The following is a 24,988-nucleotide window of genomic DNA, read 5'->3' as shown; positions in this document are numbered from 1 at the left end:
TTTTTTTTTTAGAAGTAATAAAATTATATACATACACACACACACACACTTTTATATTTATGTATTTATGCCCCTTTTTTCACATTGAAAAAAAGCGAAAAATTAAAAATAAAGTTATTGTTAAATAACTTTAATGCTTTGTACCATTGCAGACAGCTGAAGTGTAAAATTTTTTTTATTATATATATATATATATATATATATATATATATATATATATATATATATATATATATATATATATATATATATATAAAAATTTACAAAAAAATAAACAATTTACTGGCAGGTATCTGCGAATACTAAAAAATAAAATAAAAAATAAAAGTGCATCCCTAGTAAAAAGGTTAAGAAAGGCTGGAATTAAAAATGTTATTTTAGTGGGAAAAATTAAGGGTCCTCTTATATAGGCAATAAAATGCAGTCTGCAATCGGTACGCCACATCTACTAAAGTCAAATTTATACAAGTAGGTGAAGAAAAAAAAGGAGTCACAAAATGCATAATTATTTGGCACAAAATGCCCTTCTTTATTATACAAATCAGAAATACACTGAAACCATTGAGACGTCATTCTTCACTTTTTTTTTTTTTTTTACCCCGGCTCCCCAAATCTTACAAATGCTGCAAAACTGCATAGAACTATTCAGTGCATAGAGTAACTTCAATTACCCCAAACAGCATTAAATGCGGCTGCCCGTTCCCCATCCGTGGCAATGCACCATGCATTGTTGTCCGTTCATAGAAGAGAATGTTAAAAAAAAAAAAAAAAAAAAAAAAAAAAAAACCCATCTCAAACATTAAAAACGCGTTGCTACAGGCAAACGGTACCCATAGATGAAAGATTACAGTTGTCCCATCTAGCCCCTTTCATCCAGCTCAGGCAACAATCTTATGTCCATAGACTGTGTCAGACACCCATAGGGGCCGAGAGACCCCAACGGGGGGGAGGAAGAGGGACAGTTTTCGTTTTCTTGGTACCAGCCCCATCTTCGTAGAGTAAACAAGCATGATTGACTGTGGCCTTGCCTACAAGCCACACCACCCTGAATGCGCCCGTTCTGGGAAGCCAAGTAGGGTCAGGCATGGTTAGTTGAGAGATGACTGACTGTGCCCGGTTTGCATGGTCATGGAGCCACCAACATCCCAACCTCTATTCTTGGCCTTTACCTATTCTCCTCTTACCATTAAGGCCAAATTTAGACCTATGCATGTGCAAAAAAAAAAAAAAAAAAAAAAAAAAAAAAAAAAAAGGTGCGTTCCTTGGTAGCACCGGTGCGTTACCAATGACATGCTTTGCTCCATTGCATTTTTTGAATTTAGGATTTCACGTGTTAATAGCCAATGACCCAGATGATGTTGCCAACACATCCAAAAGTATGTTATTTGAGTTTTACCGTATTGATTTCTATGGGCCTCTCAATGCACTAAAAGCGGACAACTTGGATTTTCTCAAAAAAACGGAGAAGGAACCTGGACACATGGGAAGCAGGGAATAAAGACCGGCATGTGGCTTTGTAAAAAAAAAAAAAAAAAAAAAAAAAAAAAAAACCAGCACAAAATTACATAGTAAACTTTGTTAGGCACAAATGTAACCCTTTGATTGCCCCCAGATGTTAACCCCTTCCTAGCCAGTGTCATTAGTACAGTGACAGTGTATATCATTAGCACCGATTACTGTATTAGGGTCAGCGGCAGTTAACGGCAGATTTCCCGGTGTCCCGCTATAAGTCGCTGATAACCACCATTAACCAATTTATTTTTAAATTCAGTATTATAGCTCAATTTGTAGAGGCTATAACTTTCACACAAACCAATCAATAGACTTATTGGGATTTTTTTTTTTTTTAACCAAAGACATGAAGCAGAATACATTCTGGCCTACATTTATGAAGAAATTTGATTTTGAATTTATTTTTTATTGGAAAAGTTTCATAACAGAAATACTTTCAAAAATGTACGATTCCTCCCCCCCATTTATAGCACAGAAAAAATAATAATAATAATTAAAAAAAATAAAAAAAAAAAAAAAACAGTGGTGATCAAATACCCCCTGAAGAAAGCTGTGGGGGGAAAAAATAAAAATAAGATAGAAATGTCATTGATCATGTGTTGCATGACCTTGCAATCACCAGCCCCATATACACCATTAGATTTTCTGCAGATTTTTGTCCTCAGATTTACCAAAACCATGTAGTGCAGCGGCCAGCCTGATTGCATACAAATTGAAAGTCTTAAGGTTTGACCTCATATTATAGGATTTTGGTAAATCTGAAGACAAATCTTCAGAAAATTTAACAGTAGCTCAGTGCCAAATACCAAAAAAAAAAAAAAAAAAATGGCCTGGTCATGAGGGGGGTAAAAGCTGCCAGAGCTGAAATGGCTAAGGGTGTTGTAAACAATAGAAGTTTATATATAAACATGGGCTATAAAAACGTGGCCAATTACTTAAGATTTCATGCAAATACTGTAGGGAGACCTAGCAATCCATCCTACGAGTCTAGACCTGCCATTCTCAACCAGCATTCCTCTAGAGATTGCCAAGGGTTCTTTGAGATTTAGCCAACTGACCGCCCATCATATGGTGCTTTCCTAGTTCTAGGTCCATCACCCCTTGGCAGAGCCACATACATGAACCCAATGATCTTTACCTTACTCTAAGAGAGCATTCTCTCCATTGACCACCAAATTGTTCGCAATGACTAAACACCAGAAGAGGGCATTCTTCCCACTGGCCACCACCAGAAGAGGGCATTCTTCCCACTGGCCACCAATGTAAGGACTATTCTTCCCAATGATCACAAAGGGTCATTGTTCCCAATGACCAAATACCAGAAGAGGGCATTCTTTCTACTGGCCACCAATATAAGGACTACTCTTCCCCCCTGGCCACCAACAGAAGAGGGAAATCACCTAAATGGCCATCAATACAAGTACTATTCTTCCCAATGATCACCAATTAAGGGTTGCTGTTCCCCATGGCCACCAAAAAAAGAGGGCATTCTTCCCTACTGGCCACTAAAATGAGGACTACTCTTCCACTAATCACCAATTTAGGGTCATTGTTCCCACTGTCCACCAACAGAAGAAGAGGGCATTCTTCCCACTGGTCACCAACAGAAGAGGGAATTCAGCTCACTGGCCACCAATATAAGGACTAGTCATCACCAATTACAAAGGGATCATTGTTCCCAATGACCACCAATACATTTTCAGAACGCCCCCCACTAGCCAAGACTTGGCAAGAGTTCCGACACCTGAAATTTTTTTGAATGGTCCCTTTGGGGTAAAAAGAGTTGATAAAGTCTGGTCTAGATGCTATATACCCATTTGTACTAAATCCAAGATGGGCGGTGATAAAAGTTATGGCTTGGAGGATGCTGGCAGCAAACAATAGCCCTAACTGCTATAGTCTCCCTGGAAGTTTTAATTTTTTTTTTATTTAGCTAAAGTTACATTAGTGAAGAACATTCTAGGTCAGACAATACTGACACCTATGAGAAGACCCATAGGAACCCAAGTACCACCATCCATGGGACTCCCAATACATCAGTCAGAGCTGGTATAAATAATAAAATAATGCATACAGACAACCTTTGTTTATCACGAACCCCCATTTGCTATACACTGAAAAACTGAAGCTACTGCTGCGTAGAAGACAAGATTTAGCCCTCTAGAAACCACCGCCGTCATGGGTCTGTTGTGAACATCGAGGCTGCAGGATCACAGCTATTGCTTTAGAGCACAAAACAAAATGGCAGCATAATGTTTAACTAAGGCAACCACGTTCAACATAATTGTGCTTCGTCATACAAAGATGAACCTGTTTAAAACAGAATTCCAAAAACACCTGCCCAACCAAAAACATGGCGGGTCTGGAAACCATTAAAACAAAAAAAAAACAAAAAAAAAAAACCCATTTCCCAACCTCAATCCCAACTGAACTTTCAGCTTCAATCCACTAAACATTCCAGGTACATCAGTTGGTTTTCTTTAAGTCCATCACTTGACAGCATTCTGCACAGAAGGACCTCTGCTCGGTGAGGAAGCAGTTGTCTCTGCAGAGGTAGAGGGTTTGCTGACCTGTGCGGAGAGACCTGACCCCCCCCCCCCCCCCCCATTGAAGACAGGAAGCGAGGGGCAATATCCTCTAACAGGCACGAGAAACGTAATACCAACTTTAACCCTTTCCTTGCTCTATCCAAAACAAGAAATTTGGCCGTTCCATTTTAAATCTTTCAGTAATCAAATGGTAATTTGCCTACGTTTCGCTTCAGTTCGGTGAGACAACGAGGTTGCTTTACTACAGGCTGTTCAAATTTGCAGGTGAAATCTCACTTTGTAAGGGAATTTGCCCTTAGTTTAGCAAATTAGGTGAAGCTCGGTTGACTTCCATCATCCAATCATGTGCAGACAAGATTTTTTTTTCTTGCATGTGATTGGGTATTTTTTGCAAAAGTGAAAATTTTCACTCCATTCATTAAGCCAAAGTAAAAAAAATTTCCCTTGGAACGTGAACAGCCAATTTGCCTTTATTAAAAAAGAAAACCCTAAAATGGCCAACAGAGGGGACACTGGAGGGCCCCCCCCCTCCCCAATTTATGAAGGCCATGCCAAGTCAAGAGAAAACATGTCTCCATATCCACTTGGATCTGCTGCACATTGGCTGACGACGTTCCCGGGAACGCAGAACCCTCAGAACCTCAAGGCAGCCAACGTCAAGAGGACATGGCCATTCGAAATGATGGATATGCAAGAGGTTTGCAAGGGAATGTTCAGCGAATGCACCTCCGATCCAGCAAATATTTGCCATTTCCAAAAGAACAAAAAAGTGACCCAACAGAGAAAGACCAGTTCATTTCATTGGAGGATAAAAAAAATAAAATCAGTGAACCTTTTTGCAATCAAACTGGCAGGGAGGGATCATTCACCCCCTTCATAAATCTTCCCTTGGGGAGGACACAAGTTTTGGGGACACTCAGTTTTTTATTTTGAAAAGTTTGGTCTCTATTTCAAGCAGTGCTGAAAATGTATTACCACTAAAAAAAAAATAAAAAAAATGATGTATGAAGAAAACATTTTGGCCACAAGCTATAGTTTGCATAAATATATAGATAGCATGCCAAAAATGCCTTTATGAAAAACATTACACTATACACAGATATTGCTGTTCGCTCCCCTTCAAGATGCCTTTGTTGGGCGCAGTGCGTCCATTGTGGGTTTTTTTTTTGTTTGTTTTTTGCATCTCTTTGGAATTCAGCTCTTCTGTAGCAGAACAAAATCTTAAAGCCTTAAAAAAAAGGCTTCACATGGAACAATACAATGCGACATTGTCCACTCTTGTCCCCCCCTCCCCCAGTTTTCGACTGGGTCTTCCCCCCCCTTTCCAAGGCTAGCGGGCCCATGCGATTGCGATGGAGAGTTTGAACTGACTGGGAGACGAGATATGAGGAGGCTTATGTATTTTCACCCCCGAAGGTCAACTTGCATGTTGTGAATGAACGTGAACGATTCTTCAACTGCCCAAGATCAGTTTGGTCATGGAGGTCAAACACAGCGGGCGCGCTCTGACTTCGGTGAGAGGGTTGCTCTTGTGAGCCTTCTCCATAACAGCAAAGGTCTAGAGGCTTATCTTCACTGTCTACAGATTCCACTGTGGAGGAGGACACCGAGGCCTGACTGTTCTGTACCAAAAAAATTATGCCACAGCTGTTGCCGTTCGGCAAGAGCAAATCCTGGCCTAGAGCAGTGTTGAGATGATGGAGGTCCACCTGGCTTAGAGGAGGGTTGCAGATGGGAGCGGCGTGCATCCAGGTTAAGTTCATGGTCGGCCAGTCTGCCGAGACTTCTTTGCCACACACATAGTCTGTATGAACTTGGGCTAAAGTGGGACATTCTGTTTTTTTCACAGTTGAACTGCTCGAAGAAGACGAAGACGCTGGTCTTAAAGGGCAGCTTTTCTGTCCTGTAGATACAGCTGGGTGCTGCAAAAGAACAAAAAGCAACAGATGAGTTTAAGCAAAAAAATAGAAAAAAAAGTGGAAGAGATCAGTAGTAATTTAAAAAGGTGAACTTCAGGTATACTGCTAAGTACTGAGATAAAATACTTCTAGGAGCTGTTCTACCCGCCTAATTTCTCTTTGGTGCAGTGAATGCCAACCGGTTTTGTCCTTTCCTCAGCCTGTGATTGGACAGTGAAAAGAAAGGCAGCAGACTGATGGAGTTAATCTCTCTGCCACTTTGCTCCTCTGAGCATGTTCTCATCTTTAGTGGCAATTACAGTACAACGGACTCTTTGTGCTGCTTCTACCTCTCCCAGTCCAAGCTCTTTTCTATACAAGGAACCGCAAGAGAGGCTGAGACCAAGACAAAAAGTGAACTATAAGCCAAGTTTGGTAGTGTAGTGAAGGGTTAAAACACTTTGATGTTTACTACTGGGGACATAAACACGAAGCTAGAGGAAATCTCCCAAAGTGAAGGAAAATCCCTTCTTAGACAGTTGACCCCATTGGAAGCTTTCCCCCCTCACCTTGTGTTCTGAGGACAACTCTAAAAAATTCTGATTCTCCCTCTTCCTCCCGCAACCCCCACCACATTTTTCTCCCTCAATGACAATTGTACAAATATCCCCAATAAAAATGTGAGAGGACTAATCTTTTTGGTCTTTAAAATCTGCCCGCAAATGTCCTTACCTTGGCCATTTTGTGCCGGGGTTCTTCCTTGTCAAGGTCGGAGGTGGACGAAGAGGAAGAGGAGCTGCTGACTCCGGGGAACCAAATCTTTAGCATCATTTCCACTTGTAGTAAGGTGCTCAAGTAACGCTCCCTGAAATGTAAAATTGGTTGAGGTGAGATTAAATTGGCAGAAAAAAGGAGGCTATAACATTATCAAGGTACAATCTGATGGAAAAAACACTAAATGGCTGAAGGTTTCTGGACACCTGACCACCACACACCTATAGGCGCTTCTTGGACATCCAATTCCAGAACCAAAGCCATTAACATGGAGTGGCTTTGTTGCCAAAACATCCTTTACTCTTCTGGAAAGACTTTCAGCAAGAGTATGGGGGGGCATCTGGGGGGAATTTGAGCCCATTTAGCCAAAAGAGCATTTGTGAGGTCAGGCCCTGATGTTGGAAGAGAAGATCTGGATCACAATTATCACTGCAACATCTCAAGTGTGTACAGTAGGGTTGGTCAGAGCTCTGTGCAGGATACTCAGGTTCCTCCACACCAAAACTGGTCAAGCCACGTCTTTATGGAGCTGGCCACCATTTATGAGGTCAGGTACTGATGTTTGATGAGATCTGGCTTGCAATTCACCCCAAGGGCATCGAGTAGGGTTGAGATCAAGGTTCCTCCACACCAAAAGGTGGTCAAACCACGTCTTTATGGATCTGGCTTTGTACACAGGGCAGGGTCATGATAGAAGAGAAAAGGGCCTTCAAAAAAAGGCGGAAGTTCACAATGGCTTAAAATATATCTTTGCATGTATGACGTAGCATTAACAGTACCCTTCCCCTGAAAACTCAATCACTGGGAGGGGTATTCACATACTTGGCAATAGGTCTGATGGTCAGATGTTCACAAACAGTTGCCCATTAGCGGTAAGTATAGGTATCAGCAGAACACAGACAGGTCCATTAGTGGGTGACATGCACCTTCTCAATAACTCACCCCATCTCAGGCTTCTGCAGAACGCCAACAATCCTCTGTATTCGATCCATAGCCACGCTCTGCTGGAAACTGCTCAGGCCTGTAACCAGAATGAAAATATTCGTTACAGCGACTATAGCAATCTGCTACGTAGACCACAAACAAGGGTGCGAATGCCCAACTGCCCAGTTAGTGTAGTTACAGAAATACAGCCTCCCCTTTTTCATCCCTCTTAGGGCTCATTCAGATGAGCAACCAACAAAAAATAAAAACACCACACACACGGTATGACTTGCATAAAAAAAAAATAAAAAAAAATAAATAAAAAGCTTTTTTTTAACCAATATGGATCAGAATACATATTAGCCTAAATTTATGAAGAAAATCGATAAAAAAAAAAAAACACACACACACACACACACACACACAATGAAAGCTTCCTTCAAAATGGTCTTTGTTTACAGCACAAAATATTATTAATAATAATAAATAATAATAGAGGTGATTAAAAAACAAAACAAAAACCCAACACCAAAAGAAAGCTCTATTTGTGGGAGAGAAAAAAAATAAATAAAAAATAAGGAGAAAAGCCTGGTCATGAAGGGTGGTAAATATCTTGGAGGTCAGGTGCTTAAGGGGGGGGCATAGCTGCAAGTGTAAAACGAGGCCTTAAAAGTTTCTATTGTCTGATGGGGAGAGGAAGGAAGAAAGAAAGAGGAAGAGAGGAGAAGGGAGAGAGGATAAGGTGGTGGAGGGAGGAGGGAGAGAGGATAAGGTGGTGGGAGGGAGGAGGAAGAGGAGAAGGTGGTGGGAGGGAGGAGGAAGAGGAGAAGGTGGTGGGAGGGAGGAGGAAGAGGAGAAGGTGGTGGAGGGAGAAGGAAGAGGAGAAGGTGGTGGAGGGAGAAGGGAGAGGAGAAGGTGGTGGAGGGAGGAGGATGAGGAGAAGGTGGTGGAGGGAGGAGGATGAGGAGAAGGTGGTGGAGGGAGGAGGATGAGGAGAAGGTGGTGGGAGGGAGGAGGAAGAGGAGAAGGTGGTGGGAGGGAGGAGGAAGAGGAGAAGAAAAAGCTTCACAACATGGAGAAGAAAATGCTCTCCTGATATCCTCGGGGAAATGATTCTTTAGCAGCAGTGATGCAATTAATTAGCAGACAGTAATCATGTATTCTAAATGAAGACGTGGAGAGGATTGGTAATTGGGTAATAGGAGGATCTGCAGAATGACTCACAAATGAACTCACTGCCATGAAAAGGCATAGAGAAGCACAGGAGCCGGGGACAAGAAAAGGGGTTATCCGAGGCAACGTGGATGTAAATCAATCCAACTGTAATGCAAAGAAAAATACAAGGAAAATGGCATTCTAGGAGCACAAGATGCAAATACAGCGAGGGAACAAACATTTGTTCAAGAAAACCGAGGCATCACATGATTGGAAAAAAAAGTGATCACAATCAAACTCCATTCCATGAATATTCAATCGATTTATCAAACCCTGATGAAGGAGCCCCAAAGCACCTTGGTATATATACACACACTGCAAAAGGTTAACCGTAGGGCCCAACTGAATCTGATACTAACAAGGAGGGATTGCAATAGTCAAAGTAAACTCCTCTGATATTTGTCCACATCGAACCCTGATGAAGTGTGACCCTTGAGCTTTGATACGCGTTGAAAATGAATACACATACTTTGTTAGGTCAATCGGTACTAATTGAATCTGTATGTACCCAACACGATCCTCAGTTTGTTAATGTGGCCAAAAACGTGCTTTGCATCACGCCCCGATGAAGGGCAACCTTTAAGCACTTGGAAAGGTTATACAGATAACGCATGCAAGGATACCCAATACTATCAGTGGTCACATTCACTTGGCGGCGGTACTGCCTGTCGATGCCATCTGTAGCATAGATATTTCTGTACAGCACGGACCATGGCAGCCAACTCATACGTTGGCAGCTCCATTGATTTGGCAGCGGTACCGACCTGTGACAAATTTTGCTGCGTTGCACAGTGGCAGCCACTGACCATGTGAACATGCAGCTCAAGAGGCCCATTAAAAAAATAAATAAAAAAGAAGACCCATTATGCAAAAATCGCATCCCGTCGACCTTCAATGCAAGTCGCCAGTCCAATTTAATTACATCTCCTTTAATACAGGTCGCACCGATCCTCAGCCAGGCAACATCCATTGGTTTATTTTTAAATGAGAACTTGCACTCCCAGCACGTTCGTTCTCACTAATCGACCGCACATCAACCCGCCCCCCCCCCCCCCCTTTTGTTTGCAGCTGTCCCAGGTTTACTTTGAACTGTCATCCCTTTGGCCTTTTAAAAGCACCCCTGTGGCGCCCCCCTGCTCCGGGGGTGAGGATCAGCGAGGTAAACCGCCACACCAACAAGGAGCGGCCTGTTCTACAGCACAAGATAATGACGCGTACTGGCGACGGGAGGAATGTTCGCCATTTACATTTCCCACGCTCTATAGGCAGGTAGGGGGCGGGGTGGCGAAAGAAGAAAGTGAAAAGGTGAAGACGGGTCGGCACGTCACGTTAAGGGAATGCAGAAAAAAAAAAAAAAAAAAAAAAAAACTCAGATATGCAAGAACACAAGACTCAGGCCAAGTCTATACTGCCCTGGGCACGGTGCATGACATGCATAGGAGTGATGTCAAGCACCTCCGGCCAGTGAAAGAGCCGGAGTTCGTGGCCCCCTGGAAGGAAGAGGGGTGAAGATGGACGCTAGTGGTGACAAACGGTGACATCGCAGGCTTTGGTTTCCGGTAAGTGACACATAATGGGCATAGTAGCCTTTGCAGGGAAATAAAAAAAGAGGAAGTAAAACCCACCAGGGTTCCCTTTTAACCACTGGCCTACCGGGCACTTTCACGCCCTTCCTGCCCAGGCCAATTTTCAGATTTCAGTGCTGCGAATGACAATTGCATGGATGCAATGCATCACTTTTGAGGGGGGGGGGGGGGGGCACTTTCTTTTGGTAGCATTTGAGCATCACTGGGGTTTATTTTTTTTTAAGCAAAATATAGAAAAGGACAACCCCCCCAAAAAAAACTCATCCCGTTATAAAATTTTGTAATCAAGTAATTTTGCTACACTGAAGTGGGCAGACAAGGCTGCATTGAAGGGGGCGGCGCCGACAACAAGTGCCCCGATTATCAGTAGAAACGCACGACGTCACAGGCTAGCCGGTTACCGGCTTTCCTTTCCTCACACAGTGACCGCCGTGCTGAGAAAGGAAACATTTAAAAAAAAAAAAAAAAACAGTGTTTGTAAACATGGGATCAGCTGTGATTGCACACAGCTGATCACATGATAAAGGGCAGCTGCGACCGGCCCTTTCGGACACAGCTGATCACAGATGGAGGTAAAGGAGGGGGTTGTCAATAGACACCCTCCCAGAAATGGACGACCGCGCTGTAGCCGTCTTTAAACACTATTGTCTTATGTGAAGTCCAGGCAAGGAGTCCTAGCCTACTAGGCAACCATTTTGGCTTGACATACAAAAAAACGCAACCTTGTCCGCCGATCATAAAATAAATGCACTCTGAAGGGGTTAATCTACGTCCTTTTCCCCCTCCATTGAGCAGAAACCATTTAAAAATGGAGGATTGTTCCCCTTTAAGTGTTGAGCTTCTGTGGAGGAGAAGGAGGGAGTCGGATGCCGACTCGATCTCCTGCAGAGCCATGTGAAGGAAGACTCCTTGTTCTCCGGTTACGTAACCGATATACAACACAATGCAAAGCGCCATACTATCAGAAACAAGGATCTACCCAAGCGCTGGCACCGTTTAATCCTGCCTGATGGATGTGGAGGTATTCCTGGTAAACGGACAGAAACCTTTTTGCCAATTGAAGGGATGCAAAGAGAAGGAGGAGGACTGCAACTGGCCAGATTGGGCAAAGTACTCTACATTGAACATCTAGTTAGCCATGACTGATCGTGGCCAGCGGGAAGGTGGTCCCTGCCACCCTAGTGGCCAGCGGGAAGGTGGTCCCTGCCACCCTAGTGGCCAACTGGTTATTAGTAGTCGATAAAGCATACACGATTTGGGGGATTTTGCAAAGAGAAGGAGGACTGCATCTGGCCAGATTGGGCAAAGTACTCCACATTGAACATCTAGTTAGCCATGACTGATCGTGGCCAGCGGGAAGGTGGTCCCTGCCACCCTAGTGGCCAGCGGGAAGGTGGTCCCTGCCACCCTAGTGGCCAGCGGGAAGGTGGTCCCTGCCACCCTAGTGGCCAACTGGTTATTAGTAGTCGATAAAGCATACACGTTTTGGGGGACTTTGACCACCCCTTCTCCAGGGATTTTGGTGATGTCAGCCATTGCTGTAGAATCAAGTTTGGAGACTCCCAGCACAGTCCATGGGTTGTAACAGACTTTGCTACTTCAGTGTGGAAAATGTCTGGCAACTCCCAACACTAAAATCCCTAAAGGAGGGAAGTCCAAAACCCCCAAATTGTTATATTTTTTTACTAAATACAAAAACTACAAATTACTTGGAGACCCTCCTCATTACACACGCAAAACCACCAGCCTGAGGACCCAGCGCCCAGCCGAATACTTCTGGGCCCTCATAAGGCGAGCCCCCGAGCCGGAAAACCCTACAACATGACAAATGGCGCAGAGCTTGGACCAGCGATGTGAAAGAACAGGGGCACGACAGGCATACAACCCGGTCAGGGTGGCTTTCCTGCAAAGGCCACGTAGTTTTGAGCAGTAAAAAGCCCAGAGGGGGTGCGGGATGACGTCAAGTATTCTAGTGCGTGGACTGCACTGGAATTTACAGAGCTCAGTAGCTCAAGCTGCAATTTACTTGCATAAACCGGAGAAGTGACCCTTTGTTTCAGGTGTCAGACAGAAAGCCGGCAGTCTATACTAGGTTGTCTTTTAGCGAAACCATGGTGCTCTGGAATCCTTTTTTCAAGAACGGTATTATAGATTTACGCACAAAATAATGAAGCTATAGTAAAACATTTAAAATGTTATAAATAAAAAAAAATAAAAAAAAAAATCACACCCAGAACCATCATAGCTTCCCGTTAAAACACCTACCTCTGTCATATCTGCCCCTTTTTAATCCATTTAGAAGTTCAGTCAGAGGCCTGATAAAGCCCTGGAGTTCCTGGCACTGAAAAGGGGAAACAAAACAGATCAGCATCAGACAAACCATCTGTATATTCTTATTCATTACACTAATAATAATTGGTTTATAGAATTGTATTTGGCTATTCGTAGAAACAGCAGTCTATGGATCTACACATCCCTCTCATGGCATGAAGTACGACCCTAACCCCATCTGAACAGCATTTCTAAGTCAGGTTTCCAATCATTAACTTACAATTGTGTAGTAAGGTTGGGTGGGGGGCCCCCTTCAACCTTGTGGTAACAGTTTGGTGAAGGCCATTTTCTGTTCTACTCTACCTTGACTGTGTGCCACCGCCCCTTTAGGTAGGTAGGTGGAAAACTATACAAGAAATCCAAAATGTTTCTGGGATCAAAACGAACCCCTTCCTAAGGGCTTAAGAATGGGAAAAAAACGCCACTGTACGAGACTGAGGGGGGGGGGGGGGGGGGGGGCAGGGCACATGGGCCGAGACTGAGGGGGGGGGGGGGGGGGGTCCAGGGCACATGGGCCGAGACTGAGGGGGAGACTATGTATATGTACTGATGTGACCTCCCTCCCACAATGCTGCGACGTCATCATGCTGTGTAACCTCCACACTAGGGGGAAGCCATCACTGATGTAATATCAATAGGACATTTTCAAACGTCTTTGAATATGCATTATTCCCTGGTGATCCTGCCATGGAGATCCTCGTTCAGACACTCCCTGTTACAGGGTGACAATGCTCTGGTCTCCATCTCCCAATTGGCCATTTAAGCACAGAGGCCTGGTCCACTGTTGTCACCATTAGGCAACTCGTCCTACGATGGCAATGAGAACTACAACACCAAGATATAACAAATAAGAAAAAAAGAAGAAGGGGCGAAAGCCCCCCTTCAAATAAAACACCTTTTTCTGTAAACGAAATGGTCATCCTGTTTTGGTTGCAACTGTAGAAAAAGATTGATATTTGGCGGGAGGCCTCCTTATGGGCTGCTGCAGGTAGGTCACCAGTCCTCTAAAAGTATTAACTATAAAACAAACAAGCTGTCAGCTTCCCGTATGCGATTCCTCTGCTGCATACGTGGAAAATTTCAGAGGATCACGACGCAAGTCCTAACTCCCTTACCAGGCCAGGGCGGCTGCATCAGCCTGCAGGATTAATGTAATGCCGAGAGGATAGAGCACAATCCAGCTGTACACGACAGCTTCATACTCGTGTCTGATACACAGGTCTGGAGCCAACGCGCCATCAGCTCCTTAACGAATACTGCCCACACAGTGTCAACAGCATTACCACTGGAGGCCCCCCCCCCCCCCCCACTAAAAGCCAATTATACATAAGCTCCTGTGATGGGACCCATGTCAGAATTTCATTCAAATAGAATGATGCACGTCCCCTTACAGGGGTTTACTTTCTTTGCACTAAACTGTCTTTCTAGCTCAGAGGTCCTCTCAAGAGCGGTCAGCTGCTGACCCGTTACCAGAGGGTGCGTAACCACAATCTCGATGACCTTTTAAAGTAGTCAACTGAATGACAGTTCGTTTAAGTACCGTATGTTTTTTTTTTTAATTAACATACGGTTATCCTTTGCTGCATCTCAGTGCTGCTGATTTCCTGCAGCATCTTCCCATCTACATGCACTTCAGCAACAGCTGAATGGAATTTTAGGGTGACAATCCTTAAAGCGGAAGTAAACCCATCGATCTAACAGTTTGAAAAAGCAGTTACATTCCCGGCATTGCTGGAAATGTTAACTGTCACATTGGTTGTGCTCTCAACCAAACTGTCAAACCATCCAATGGCTGGTGTCATAACTGATAACATGTGCCACTTCATGGCAATTAAAGATTAAAGGGAGGCCAAGATGGCAGCTTCCTTGGCTGAAAACGATAGGGGGGGGGGGGTTTACTTCCACTTTAAAGCGACAACGGTAGACCATACCTGGGTAAGGCTCCTTTTTATATGGGCACAGTGGATTGCGTTGTCAGGCCATTTGAAGACTGAAATCACTGTGTTGAGACAAGGTTATCCAGCGCTGAGGGCAAAGATGCCAAATTGCCCCCCCCCCCACCCTATGGTTAGCAGTGATGTCGCTACACCTGTTAGCCATGTAACAGAAGCAACTGGCACATGCCTGCAATAAACCATTGTGCCCAGGGCAGCTGCCCCTCCTGCCCACCCTTGTTCCGGCCCTGGCCGCAACTGTGCCCATTAAATGCGGTTGCACTGAAGTCTCACTCACTTCTATATTGCCTGCCGAACAGGACTGTCCTTTTTATACCATGCTGGAGAACAGCACGTCATGACCTAGACATTGTCTGAGGGCCAACGGTTAGCAGACGATCAAGGAGGCTGTTTGAAGACTTAAAGCCCGGTGACGCAACTATGCCTATTGGATGCGGTTGCAATGCTGCCCCGATCACTTCTAGATCGCCTGCCGAACGTGACTTTTTTTTGCCATCCTGGACATTATGGGAGTCATGACCTAAACATTGTTGATTAGGCTGCTTGGTGGCCAATGCCGGTGGTAAGCAGGAGCCCATGTGACAACGCAGGTGCACAGTTTGGAAAAATGGGCAGAGTGTTGTCACCCCATAACAGGAAGTCCCCCGACTAAGGACATTCATGGAATGATTAGAAGGCCACTCTCCATTGGATACCTGTGTGACTACTCAGAAGCACAACTGGGAAACAGGGGCAGAGTGTTGTCACCCCACAACAGGAAGTTCCCAAGGACCTTCATTGTCATGATTACTAGGCAACTCTCCATTGGATATCTTTGAGACTACTCAAAAACAGGGGCAGAGTGTCGTCACCCTATAACTGAAACTGGCTCAACAAGGACCTTCATGGAAAGAGCAGCAGGGATTTTTATAATGAGCATTGCAGATCAAAAGTATTGGAAAGGAATTGAAGAAAAATATAATGTTTCAGTTTCTATGGGAGTTTAGCAATTGTGTTTACATCGACTTTAAGTGGGTGGGCGGGATATGGTGGTAAATCTCTCTAACAGGGACATAAGCACATTCCCCTTGGAATCACACAAAATAATGCACTATTCACCATCGCTCACCTTTTCAGCAAAGATGCGATCTCCATCTGATATTGGAAGGTTCTTCTCTTTTCTCTCCTTCCACCGGTTGGCAAGTGATATGGCATTCTGTAGTCGCTGTCTTTTGAGTCCTTGATGGGCCTCACAATTTGACCCGTCTGGGAACACCAAGTCTTTTAGCTGCTTATCTTGCTTTCGGCCCGTAATCGGCGATACCCTACTCACAAGTTTACTCCTACTTGGATAGGATTTCCATCCTTCAACCTCTCCAGAATACCTGCAATTCTGTCCCGTATGTTGATGCCAAAAGGACCTCCTGGCTTGGTACTCATTCTCTAGATGGATTAGGACTGGGTGGCTGGCACTGGTCAGTTGAGAGTTTGGGATCATGCGTACATCTTCAAAGTCCTTGTGGCCTTTGGTGGGCTCAGTCAAACCTTCAGAGAGGAAGACGTCAAAACCAACGTAGATTTTATCCTCTTGGTGGATTGAGGTGGTGGTGCTGGCTGAAGAGAAGAGGGAGTCTGATGAGGACAGAAAATCGGAGGACTCAGTGTCTTCCATGGGTGAGTCAGTGGCCTGTAGGCATAAAAAAACAAAAAGCATTTTTTAGTTGAGCACAATGACTGGTTGGCTACACCATGACTTATCTTAGCAGTCAACCCATTGCCAACATGCTTATCTTTTGAGTTAGGGCAGAGTGAACCAAGGTATAGAAAACAATTAGGTCAATGAATGAATAATCTTCTAGCCAACTAAAGTCAAACTGAATAATTTAACAAAATATTACATTTTACTTTTAAGTAGAGTGGGAAGAGACAAAAAACAATTTTCTGCAATAGAGTACGCAAAGGTTTTGTGAGCAATTTTTTTAAAATTTTTGCTCTTGGGTTTAAATCAGCCATCATCAACCACAGTTCCTCTAGAGCAGGGGTAGGCAACCTGGGCCCCCCAGCTGTTGCAGAACTACAAGTCCCATCATGCCTCTGGGAGCAACTGTAAATGCCAACCTTGCAATGCCTCATGGGAAAATTTAGTTACAGCTGGAGGGCCCCAGGTTGCCTACCACTCGCTCTAGAGGTCCCTTGAGCTGCGGGTGACTGACTTGTCTGATGCCTCCATAACCCCAGTTCCAACATCTTCTCAGCTGTCTGTAATGAGGACATTGACCACTCTCAACCCAAGGATCATTCTTCCCACCGACCACCCTTCCCCCACTAACTTAAGGAACATTCTACCCACCAATAAACCCACCTAAGTGACATTCATCCCACTGACTCCCCCAACCCAACATTCTCCCTCCAACCACCAGATACCCGAAAATGATTTCAAGGGTTCCTCGGGGGTTTAAAAAAGGTGTTTTTCGCAAAAAGTAATTTAAAAAAAAAACACACACACACACACACACACACACACACACACACACACCTTTTTGGAATGCAGCATGGCACAAGGTATAGTAGCAGGTTACCGTGTGATGTAATGCACAAGGCGATTTGGGGTGCTATTTGGCATCAGATGGCACCCCCAATTCCTTTTCACTCTTTTGTAACCTGCTCGTTCCTAGGGCGCAAGGGTCTGACAGAATTTTGCTAACCGCTTCTGATCAGTGGAGAACCGATCATAACATAGAACAATTAAATAACCACTTCCGATAGATTTAAAATACGGGATTAATAATTTCTATGGTGCTTTCTTCTGTGGGGACTCAAAGCATGGCCACCATTACATATCCAATTATCCTGAGCCTCGAGGCCAATCCTGATGACTGCTGAAATGTAACACCTTCCAGGTATTCACTTCCTTTTGAACATTGTGTTCCGACATGTGCTACAGATGGGAAGTGATGCATCATTACGGCACGGCTCAGCAACGTACAAAGAGTAAACACATCTGCATTATGTAACCTGGCAATCACATTACTCGAGAGGACGGCGTGGAAATCGCTGCGGCTGGGAAGGGTTGGGAATTGGAGTGTGCGGAGAGAGGCAGGGTGGTGGCAGTCTGGAGAGGAGTGTGCACTTGGCTGAAGTTGCCTTTCTGCTCCAATCAGCTGCTTGAAACACCTGATGAGATTTTGCAACCAGCATGGCTGAGACGGCACTGCCATGTGCGTCATAGATACATCAAGCTGGAACACATGCAGCACCCTCAACCTGATCCTATCCAAAAATGCACATGGATCAAGACATAAAAAAGCCATAACGGTCAACATTATGCAAACAGTTTCCCAGGTTCCAGATATATTTTTCTGCAACCAAGACTTACAGAAAACCCAAAATCTATATTTCTGTATATCATTTGTTGGGAACCAGTGGCAAAGTCTCTTCCCTGGAGATCTTGCCACAAACAGCACTTCGTTGTATGTAGACACCAAGCCCATGTGTTTGGCAATAGCAATTGTGACTCCACCATGTTTACTCCTTCAGCTGGCCACAGGATTGCCTACCCAGGTCTACCAGATAGGACGCTCACGGCCAACTAAAGGAGCTCCAAGGCTTGAAGTTTTGGCCCTTCCTGTTCTAAGGTGACAACGCTCTGTACGGCGCCCCCCCCACCCCCCCCGTTTCTCAAACATACGTCTCTGGGTTGACACGTGGGCTCAATGAAAAGTGGCCATTTTGGCACACACACCAGACATGGCCCACTATAGTCCCCATCACAAAACCTACCCTTAGAATGGCCATGCAGTCACTGCACATGTAGACCGAAAGCTCTAGTGTCAGTACCCTGGCTGTACCCATTATGAGTTCCCATCACCCCTGTGTTGAGTTCTCAGGTCTAACACCTGCTGTGCCCATTGTGAGGGGTTCCCACCATCACTATGCCAAGTTCCTGAGTCTATACACCTACTGTGCTCATTATGAGGGGTTCCCACCATCCCTGTGCTGAGTTCTTGGGTCTGCCATTGCGTATGTAGACCAGAAGTGCCACTGTCTGCACACTTGCTGTCCTACCTTTCCTGTACCAAGTTCCCAGGTCAGATCACCTGTCATGACATTTATGAGGGGTTAGCACTCTTGACAAATTTTTACTAAATTTCATATAGTGGATAATGTACAAAAAAAAAAAACCTGCAGAAGTTGGCGGGGACAGAGCCAAAATTATGGCCTGGAGGTCTAGCTAAATATCCAAGACATAGATGGGGCAGGCAACCCACCATGCTCCACTTCTAGCTAAATATTTTTGTTTTTGAAGGTCTGATGATTTAAAGAGGAACCCTTTGCTAAAGAGTTCTTAGATATGTAGAAGATCCCCAATTAAGCAAAAGCAACAAGTTTGTCGGCGTCTGGATTAGCATTGCAACATAAAAAGGTATCAACCTTACTCTGGGTGTGGTGTGTAATTATTTGCAGTTGCCCAGAGCAGTGTCAGGGGGTCAAACTCCATGCAAATGCCAGCAAAAAGTGTCAGAGAATGAACAAAGTGCCAAAACCACAGATGTCCCACAACTGATTACTCAATATAAAAAGCAATACTTAATTTATTTTAATCTACTGTGCAACACAATCCCCTAGGATTCTCATCAAGGCTTCTCTCACTGCTTGACTTGCCGATAAATTTGAAGTGCCCATTATAAGGAGTTCCCACCATCCCTGTGCCAATTATGAGGGGTTCGCGCCATCCCTGTGCCGAGTTCTCCAGGTCTGTACACCTGCTATGCCCATTATGAGGGGTTCCCAACAACCCCTGTACTGGGTCCCTGGGTCTGTACACCTGTGTCCATTATGAGGGGTTCCCACCAACGCTGTAACATGTATCCCGGAACTAGTTCCCCCAAGTCTCAGTGTGGCTCATGTGGCAATAGGGTGGTATTCCTACCTTCTTCTTAGGTGCCAGAGTGGCACATCCACAGGGGGAGTGGGTTTGCGGCTACTGTCCCCGCTTCTCAGTACATGGGGAATGCAAACAAAGATGTTCGCCTGAGGTCCTGCCAGTGAGCCGGGGATTGAGACGCAAGTTTTCTGGAATCAAGGGTCGTGTTACCCTTAAGGGTAAAAAAAAAAAAAAAAAAAAAAAAAAAAAAAAAAAAAAGCTTGTGGTGGTGAAGGACATACCTTTCCCCCCCAACAAGAGGTCTACCATGGTCCATTCCTATATCCCAGAGGATCACAATGGATGTGAGTACCTGGGGATGGGGAGCCCACCTCAGCAACACAATGGCAAAGGGAGAATGGTCCTCAAGAGCTTCAGCGAATTGGAGAGAGCTTCTAGTGGTTCAGAGAGCCTTGTATGCATTTCAGACGTAAATCAGGGGTCAAAATCTGGAGATTGCTTCGAACAATATCACTACGGTTGTGTACTTCAACAAACAGGGAGGTACGAGGAGTCGGATACTGCGCCCAGGAGATTTTATCCTGGGCAGAAGGGAATCTAGCCTCAATTAGAGCAGTACACCTGAAGGGGACACAAAACTGGCAGATTATCTCAGCTGCTACCGGGTATGTCGAGACAATTGCTCCCTTCATCCCAAAACCTTTGCAGGTTTCACTGACAGTTAGGGATGACCTGAAGCGGGAGAGAGAAGTACAGGCGGCAGCCAGTGTTTTTCTCCAATTTTCTCCCTTGGAAAATCCCACTATAGCTAGAGTCTTCAAATCCAGGTCCATGCAAATAGTGGTTAGAAGTTGTCCAACCTGGGACCTGTCCCTGGTGCTTCAAACTGGTCGAATTCCCTTTTGAGCCCCTAGAGATATTTCAGTTAAGTTATTTACCTAAACTATTTTTCTTGTGGCAATTACCTCAACTCGTAAGGTAAGCGAGTTACAGGCCCCATCAGCGAGGGACCCTTTCCTCAATTTGAGGATCAGGTAGTTTTGAAAACTGATCCAGGATTTCTGCCTAAAGCAGCCAGTACATTCCACAGATCCCAGGACATTGTACTGCCAACCTTTTGTCGTTCGCCAAAAGGGCGACCAAGAAAGAAAAATTTCATTTTTTTTTTTTTTTTTAGACGCAAGGAGAATTCTTCTCGTCCAACTTGAGGTCACCAAGACCTTTAGAAAAATCAGACACCTTGTTTGTTCTCTTTTCAGGAGCACACAATGGAAAGGGTGCATCTAAAACCACCTTGGCTAGATGGATAAAGCAAGCCTTTATCCATCTAGAGCCTTGTCTGCATCTTGAGTTGAGAGGACTTGAGCCTCACCGGAAACAAATTTACAGGGCTGCCACATGGTCCAGTTTTTCGATCTTCATTAAACATTAATCGCCTGGATCTCCCATCTGCTCAGGTGCAGGCGTTTGGTCATAAGGTCCTTCAGGCAGTTGTCCCTCCCTAGACTGGCAAGTTCTGGCTCGTTGACTCGTGGGCTGCCCTGGAAGACTTAGAGAAAAGCCGAGTTAGACTTACCGCTAACTCCTTTTCCGAGTCTTCCAGGACAGTTGGATTCCCATTGGTTTTGTCTTGAAGTTATGCGCATTATGCATACTTTTACAGGGATGTCCTATGGTTTGAGAATACTGACATGGTGCCTAGAGGACCACCCTTTTATCTGGGGGTTAACGTGTTTCCTGTCCTGGTAGGTGGAGACCAGGGTCTCATGGGCTGTCCTGGAAGACTCTCAGAAAAGGAGTTTCCGGTAAGTCTAACGCAGCTTTTCATTGACAAATCTGAAATGCAATGGATACAACTACCAGGTCTGATCAGACACATGTGGTGTGCCTTCATAGCGCCACCTACATGGCAACCACAAAAACACGGTTTCAAAATAAACATTGTATTAATAAGTACCGTGGGCCCAAGTCTCTGCAATTCACAGATGCAGCCCTGAAGACACTCAGCTGTGCTCGTGGCCACGACACCACAACTGCATCACAAAAGCCATGGAACGGCAGGGCTCATCATTAACCAGCAGCCAACAGCCAATCCCGTACAATCTTCCATTGTTAAGAGTTCCTTTGATGGAAGTCTAAAGTGGCGGGTGACGTCATCGAGAGCCGCAGGGTGCAGACTGTTAACGCTAAATGGAGGGCTAATGGTCTCTATACAGACAAGATGAAAATGGGTCACCTGAACACACATTAATGAACGTTGGGGGGGGAAAAAAAAAAAAAAAAAAAAAAAAAACCACCACACAACGTGGGAGCCCCTTAACCTCTTCCTGACCGTGCTATAGCTGGGGGAAAAAAAAAATAAATAAATAAAAAAGGGGGCTACAGTGCGATCGTCCCAGTATGTCCTCTCAGAACTAGCCCGTCTCCCTGGTGGCTGGGGTGAGCAGCAGGCACGCTCTGAATGCTGTGTCCTTCAGACACAGCCAGTCACACAGATTGGGGTAAAAGGCCAATCACAGCAGCCTTTTACCATGTGATCAACTGTGTCCAATCACAAATATAAACAAACTTGCCGGTTATTGGCTTTCCTTTCCTCATATGTGGCCACAGCTGATAATCACAGCACTGATCAGTGTCACCCCAAAACTAAAAAACAAATAATCTAGATCTGTGTTATTTACCAACACACACACACAGATCTGCAGTTGGCCACAACCATCAGTAGGTTCACAGCCAAAATTATTTAGCTGTGAGCCTGCTGATGAACTTGTACCATGCCCAACCACAGCACGAGGGGAAGGGGGCGCTTGTGTGCCTGTAAACCAGGAAGATCGGGGTGACGCAACAGTACATCACCAAGCCTGGGGGAGCCGCCCGCCAGCAATAAAATAAATAAATAAATGTACTGTTGGCAGTCAACAAGCCATTAAATTGCTCCCTTAAACATTTGGCTATTTCTTGGAAATAAAACCAGTTCTATTCAAGCCATACGGTCTAGTAAGGAAAAAAACAATTACCTATCCAAACCACATCCTTGCGCGCGTGCACACACACACACACACACACACACACACACAATCTGACTTTACAGTAAAGTCATCAGCAGAAGCAACGTTGAGGGCTGGTCTGCTGTAGTGTCAAACATTGCGTTATGGTAGCCCACTTGAGGCTTCCCAATGCATTACAACGGACCACACATGGATTTCTCCTAAGCACAACACATGTCTCAGCAAGACTGAATGGCACCAACATCTGTATCAGGTGATAGCCCGTCCATGCTCTCAATGTTGGGGCCATGCATCCCCCCCCCCCCCCCCCCCACATTGTCCATAAAGGTTGCTTCTAACGTGGACTTTATTGTAAAGTCACATTACTAAATAAGTTTGGTGTGCCGGCAATCGGTCAACAGAGGGCGCCATCCATCCGACCACTACGCCAACCCCACGGCTGAACCATCACCTGCCAAAATTGGGGACTTTCATGTTCCCTAAACCAGAGCCAACATGCAGACAATACAAAGTCAGGAGCCCAAGGGTTTGCCAACTCATTGCCAATGAGATTCAAAAGCACTGAAGCCTTTCAATTGATATGCAAGGCAGAAAACTGGCATCGAGGAATATTTTTTTCCCTTAGTAGTAGTATTATACATTTAAAATATATATAATTTTTTTTCCCATTGTACACTATTTTTTATTATGCATATTATGAATTTGTCATTCTGAATAAAAATCATAAAATATATATCAATAAATCATACTATAATAAAAAAAATTAAAAAAAAACACAACACAATCTATGAATTTCCTCCAATAAAATATTGCTTATACAATTTGTCTTCAGCTAGATTCACACACTTTGGAATATGCATTTTAAAATTTGCTGCACCCCCCCACTGTACATGATGCAGTCAAAAATGCACCAAAAAGTGCCTGCACCACTTCCCTAGAAGTGCGCTGCATGAATGGACCCCATAGCACAGTTCGGGTGAGTGTGCTGGTCCGTTTTAAGCCGCTATGATTGGTCGAGAACTGGTGTCCCACAAGCAAGGCGCCTTCCACTCTCACTGGGTGCTTGGGAGTCCCGTGGCTCATCCCATGGCTGGGTTGCTGAGCCGTTCGCCGATGCAGCCTTTGGTGGCTCGTACTGACCAATCAGGATTCAACTACCATGGTCACCATAGATCGTTGGGTGGTTGAGCCACTTGGCATTGCAGTCACTTTTACCCCCCCCCCCCCCCCCCAAAAAAATAAAAAAATTATGGCAATTCAACTTTCACAACGGCTTACAATACGAGGGACGGTGCTTTGTACATCTCCACTGCCATCTGTACAATGAAATTACATAAAACAGCCGGGGCGGGTTTTGTGACCCAGTAGCTGAGAACACGATCGATTATCAGCAATATGTATGCGTGCAAAGTACACTCACCTCCAGTCTGCCTGCCGCCACCCTCTGCCTGTCTGCAGTCTGTCTGGAAGTCTTTGTTCTGGCTGTCTCTATTTCGGGTTGAGTCCCAGGCTGCAGCTCGTGCCACAGACTCCTCCCAGCCAATCCACTGCCTCTGAAATGCCGGCTCTGTCACTATGGACAACCCCAAAATATATAGACCGCCCCTCATCTCTGTGCTGAACATACTCCCTGTCTCCCCATAGCAGGGGGGGGGGGGGGGGGGCGCAAGGAATATTTGGGAGGAGGGGGGTTTGAAGGTCTCTTGAGACCTTGGGGTGGAGAAGACGATGTGTGGATATCTAATATAGGACAGGGGTCTGGGGTCGTCGCAGGGAAACCGGAAGTCTCTGTAAGGGATGGTCTCACCCATAGTGGAGGTCTCCTAGACAGGTCCTATGGGAGAAGACATCTCGTTCTGTGCTGGAGGTCTCAGATCCCATGGCATCTCATTCTGGGGGCCTTATTCCACACTGGAGGAATCTGAGACAGATGCTATGGGAAAAACATCTGGTTTTGGAGGGGGGGGGTCTTATCCCATAGTGGAGGTCTCCTAGACAGATCCTATAGGGGAGCATGTCTTGTTCTGTGCTGGAGGTCTCAGCCTTTGGGGTCTCAGATCGTATAGGGAAGCCATCTCACTCTGGCGGTCTGAGAAAGATCCTATGCGAAAGGTGCCTCATTTTAGGGTGTTTCATCCCATAGTGGAGGTCTCCCAGACAGATCCTATGGAGAACACGTCTCACTCTGTGGTCTCAGAGATCCTATGGGGGAAGACATCTCATTCTGGGGGGGTCTCGCCCATTAACAGAGGTCTACAAGACAGATGCTATGGGAAAGACCTCTGTTAATGGGCGAGACTCGCAGAATGAGATGTTTTTCCCATAGCATCTGTCTCGTAGACCTCTGTTAATGGGCGAGACCCCCAGAATGA

General features: G+C 45.0%; 1 protein-coding gene across 1 annotated transcript; it reads right to left on the bottom strand.

Moving 5' to 3' along the window:
* Window positions 1-505: 505 nt before the first annotated feature.
* CIART (circadian associated repressor of transcription) lies at window positions 506-24,161 on the bottom strand. Its single transcript, XM_077464168.1, has 6 exons — window positions 24,037-24,161; window positions 15,853-16,410; window positions 12,724-12,799; window positions 7,676-7,754; window positions 6,692-6,824; window positions 506-5,983 (listed from the first exon to the last, which is right to left on the bottom strand). The coding sequence occupies exons 2-6, from the start codon at window positions 16,393-16,395 to the stop codon at window positions 5,456-5,458; spliced, it is 1,359 nt and encodes a 452-aa protein (XP_077320294.1). The 5' UTR covers window positions 16,396-16,410; window positions 24,037-24,161; the 3' UTR covers window positions 506-5,455.
* Window positions 24,162-24,988: the final 827 nt, after the last annotated feature.

This window comes from Lithobates pipiens, unplaced genomic scaffold (assembly GCF_037356315.1).
Source record: "Lithobates pipiens isolate NorthernLeopardFrog02 unplaced genomic scaffold, aLitPip1_a1.2 Scaffold_30, whole genome shotgun sequence".
Classification (NCBI taxonomy): domain Eukaryota; kingdom Metazoa; phylum Chordata; class Amphibia; order Anura; family Ranidae; genus Lithobates; species Lithobates pipiens.
The sequence above is the reverse complement of the archived record's forward strand: the minus strand, read 5'-3'. Positions and strand labels throughout refer to the sequence as shown.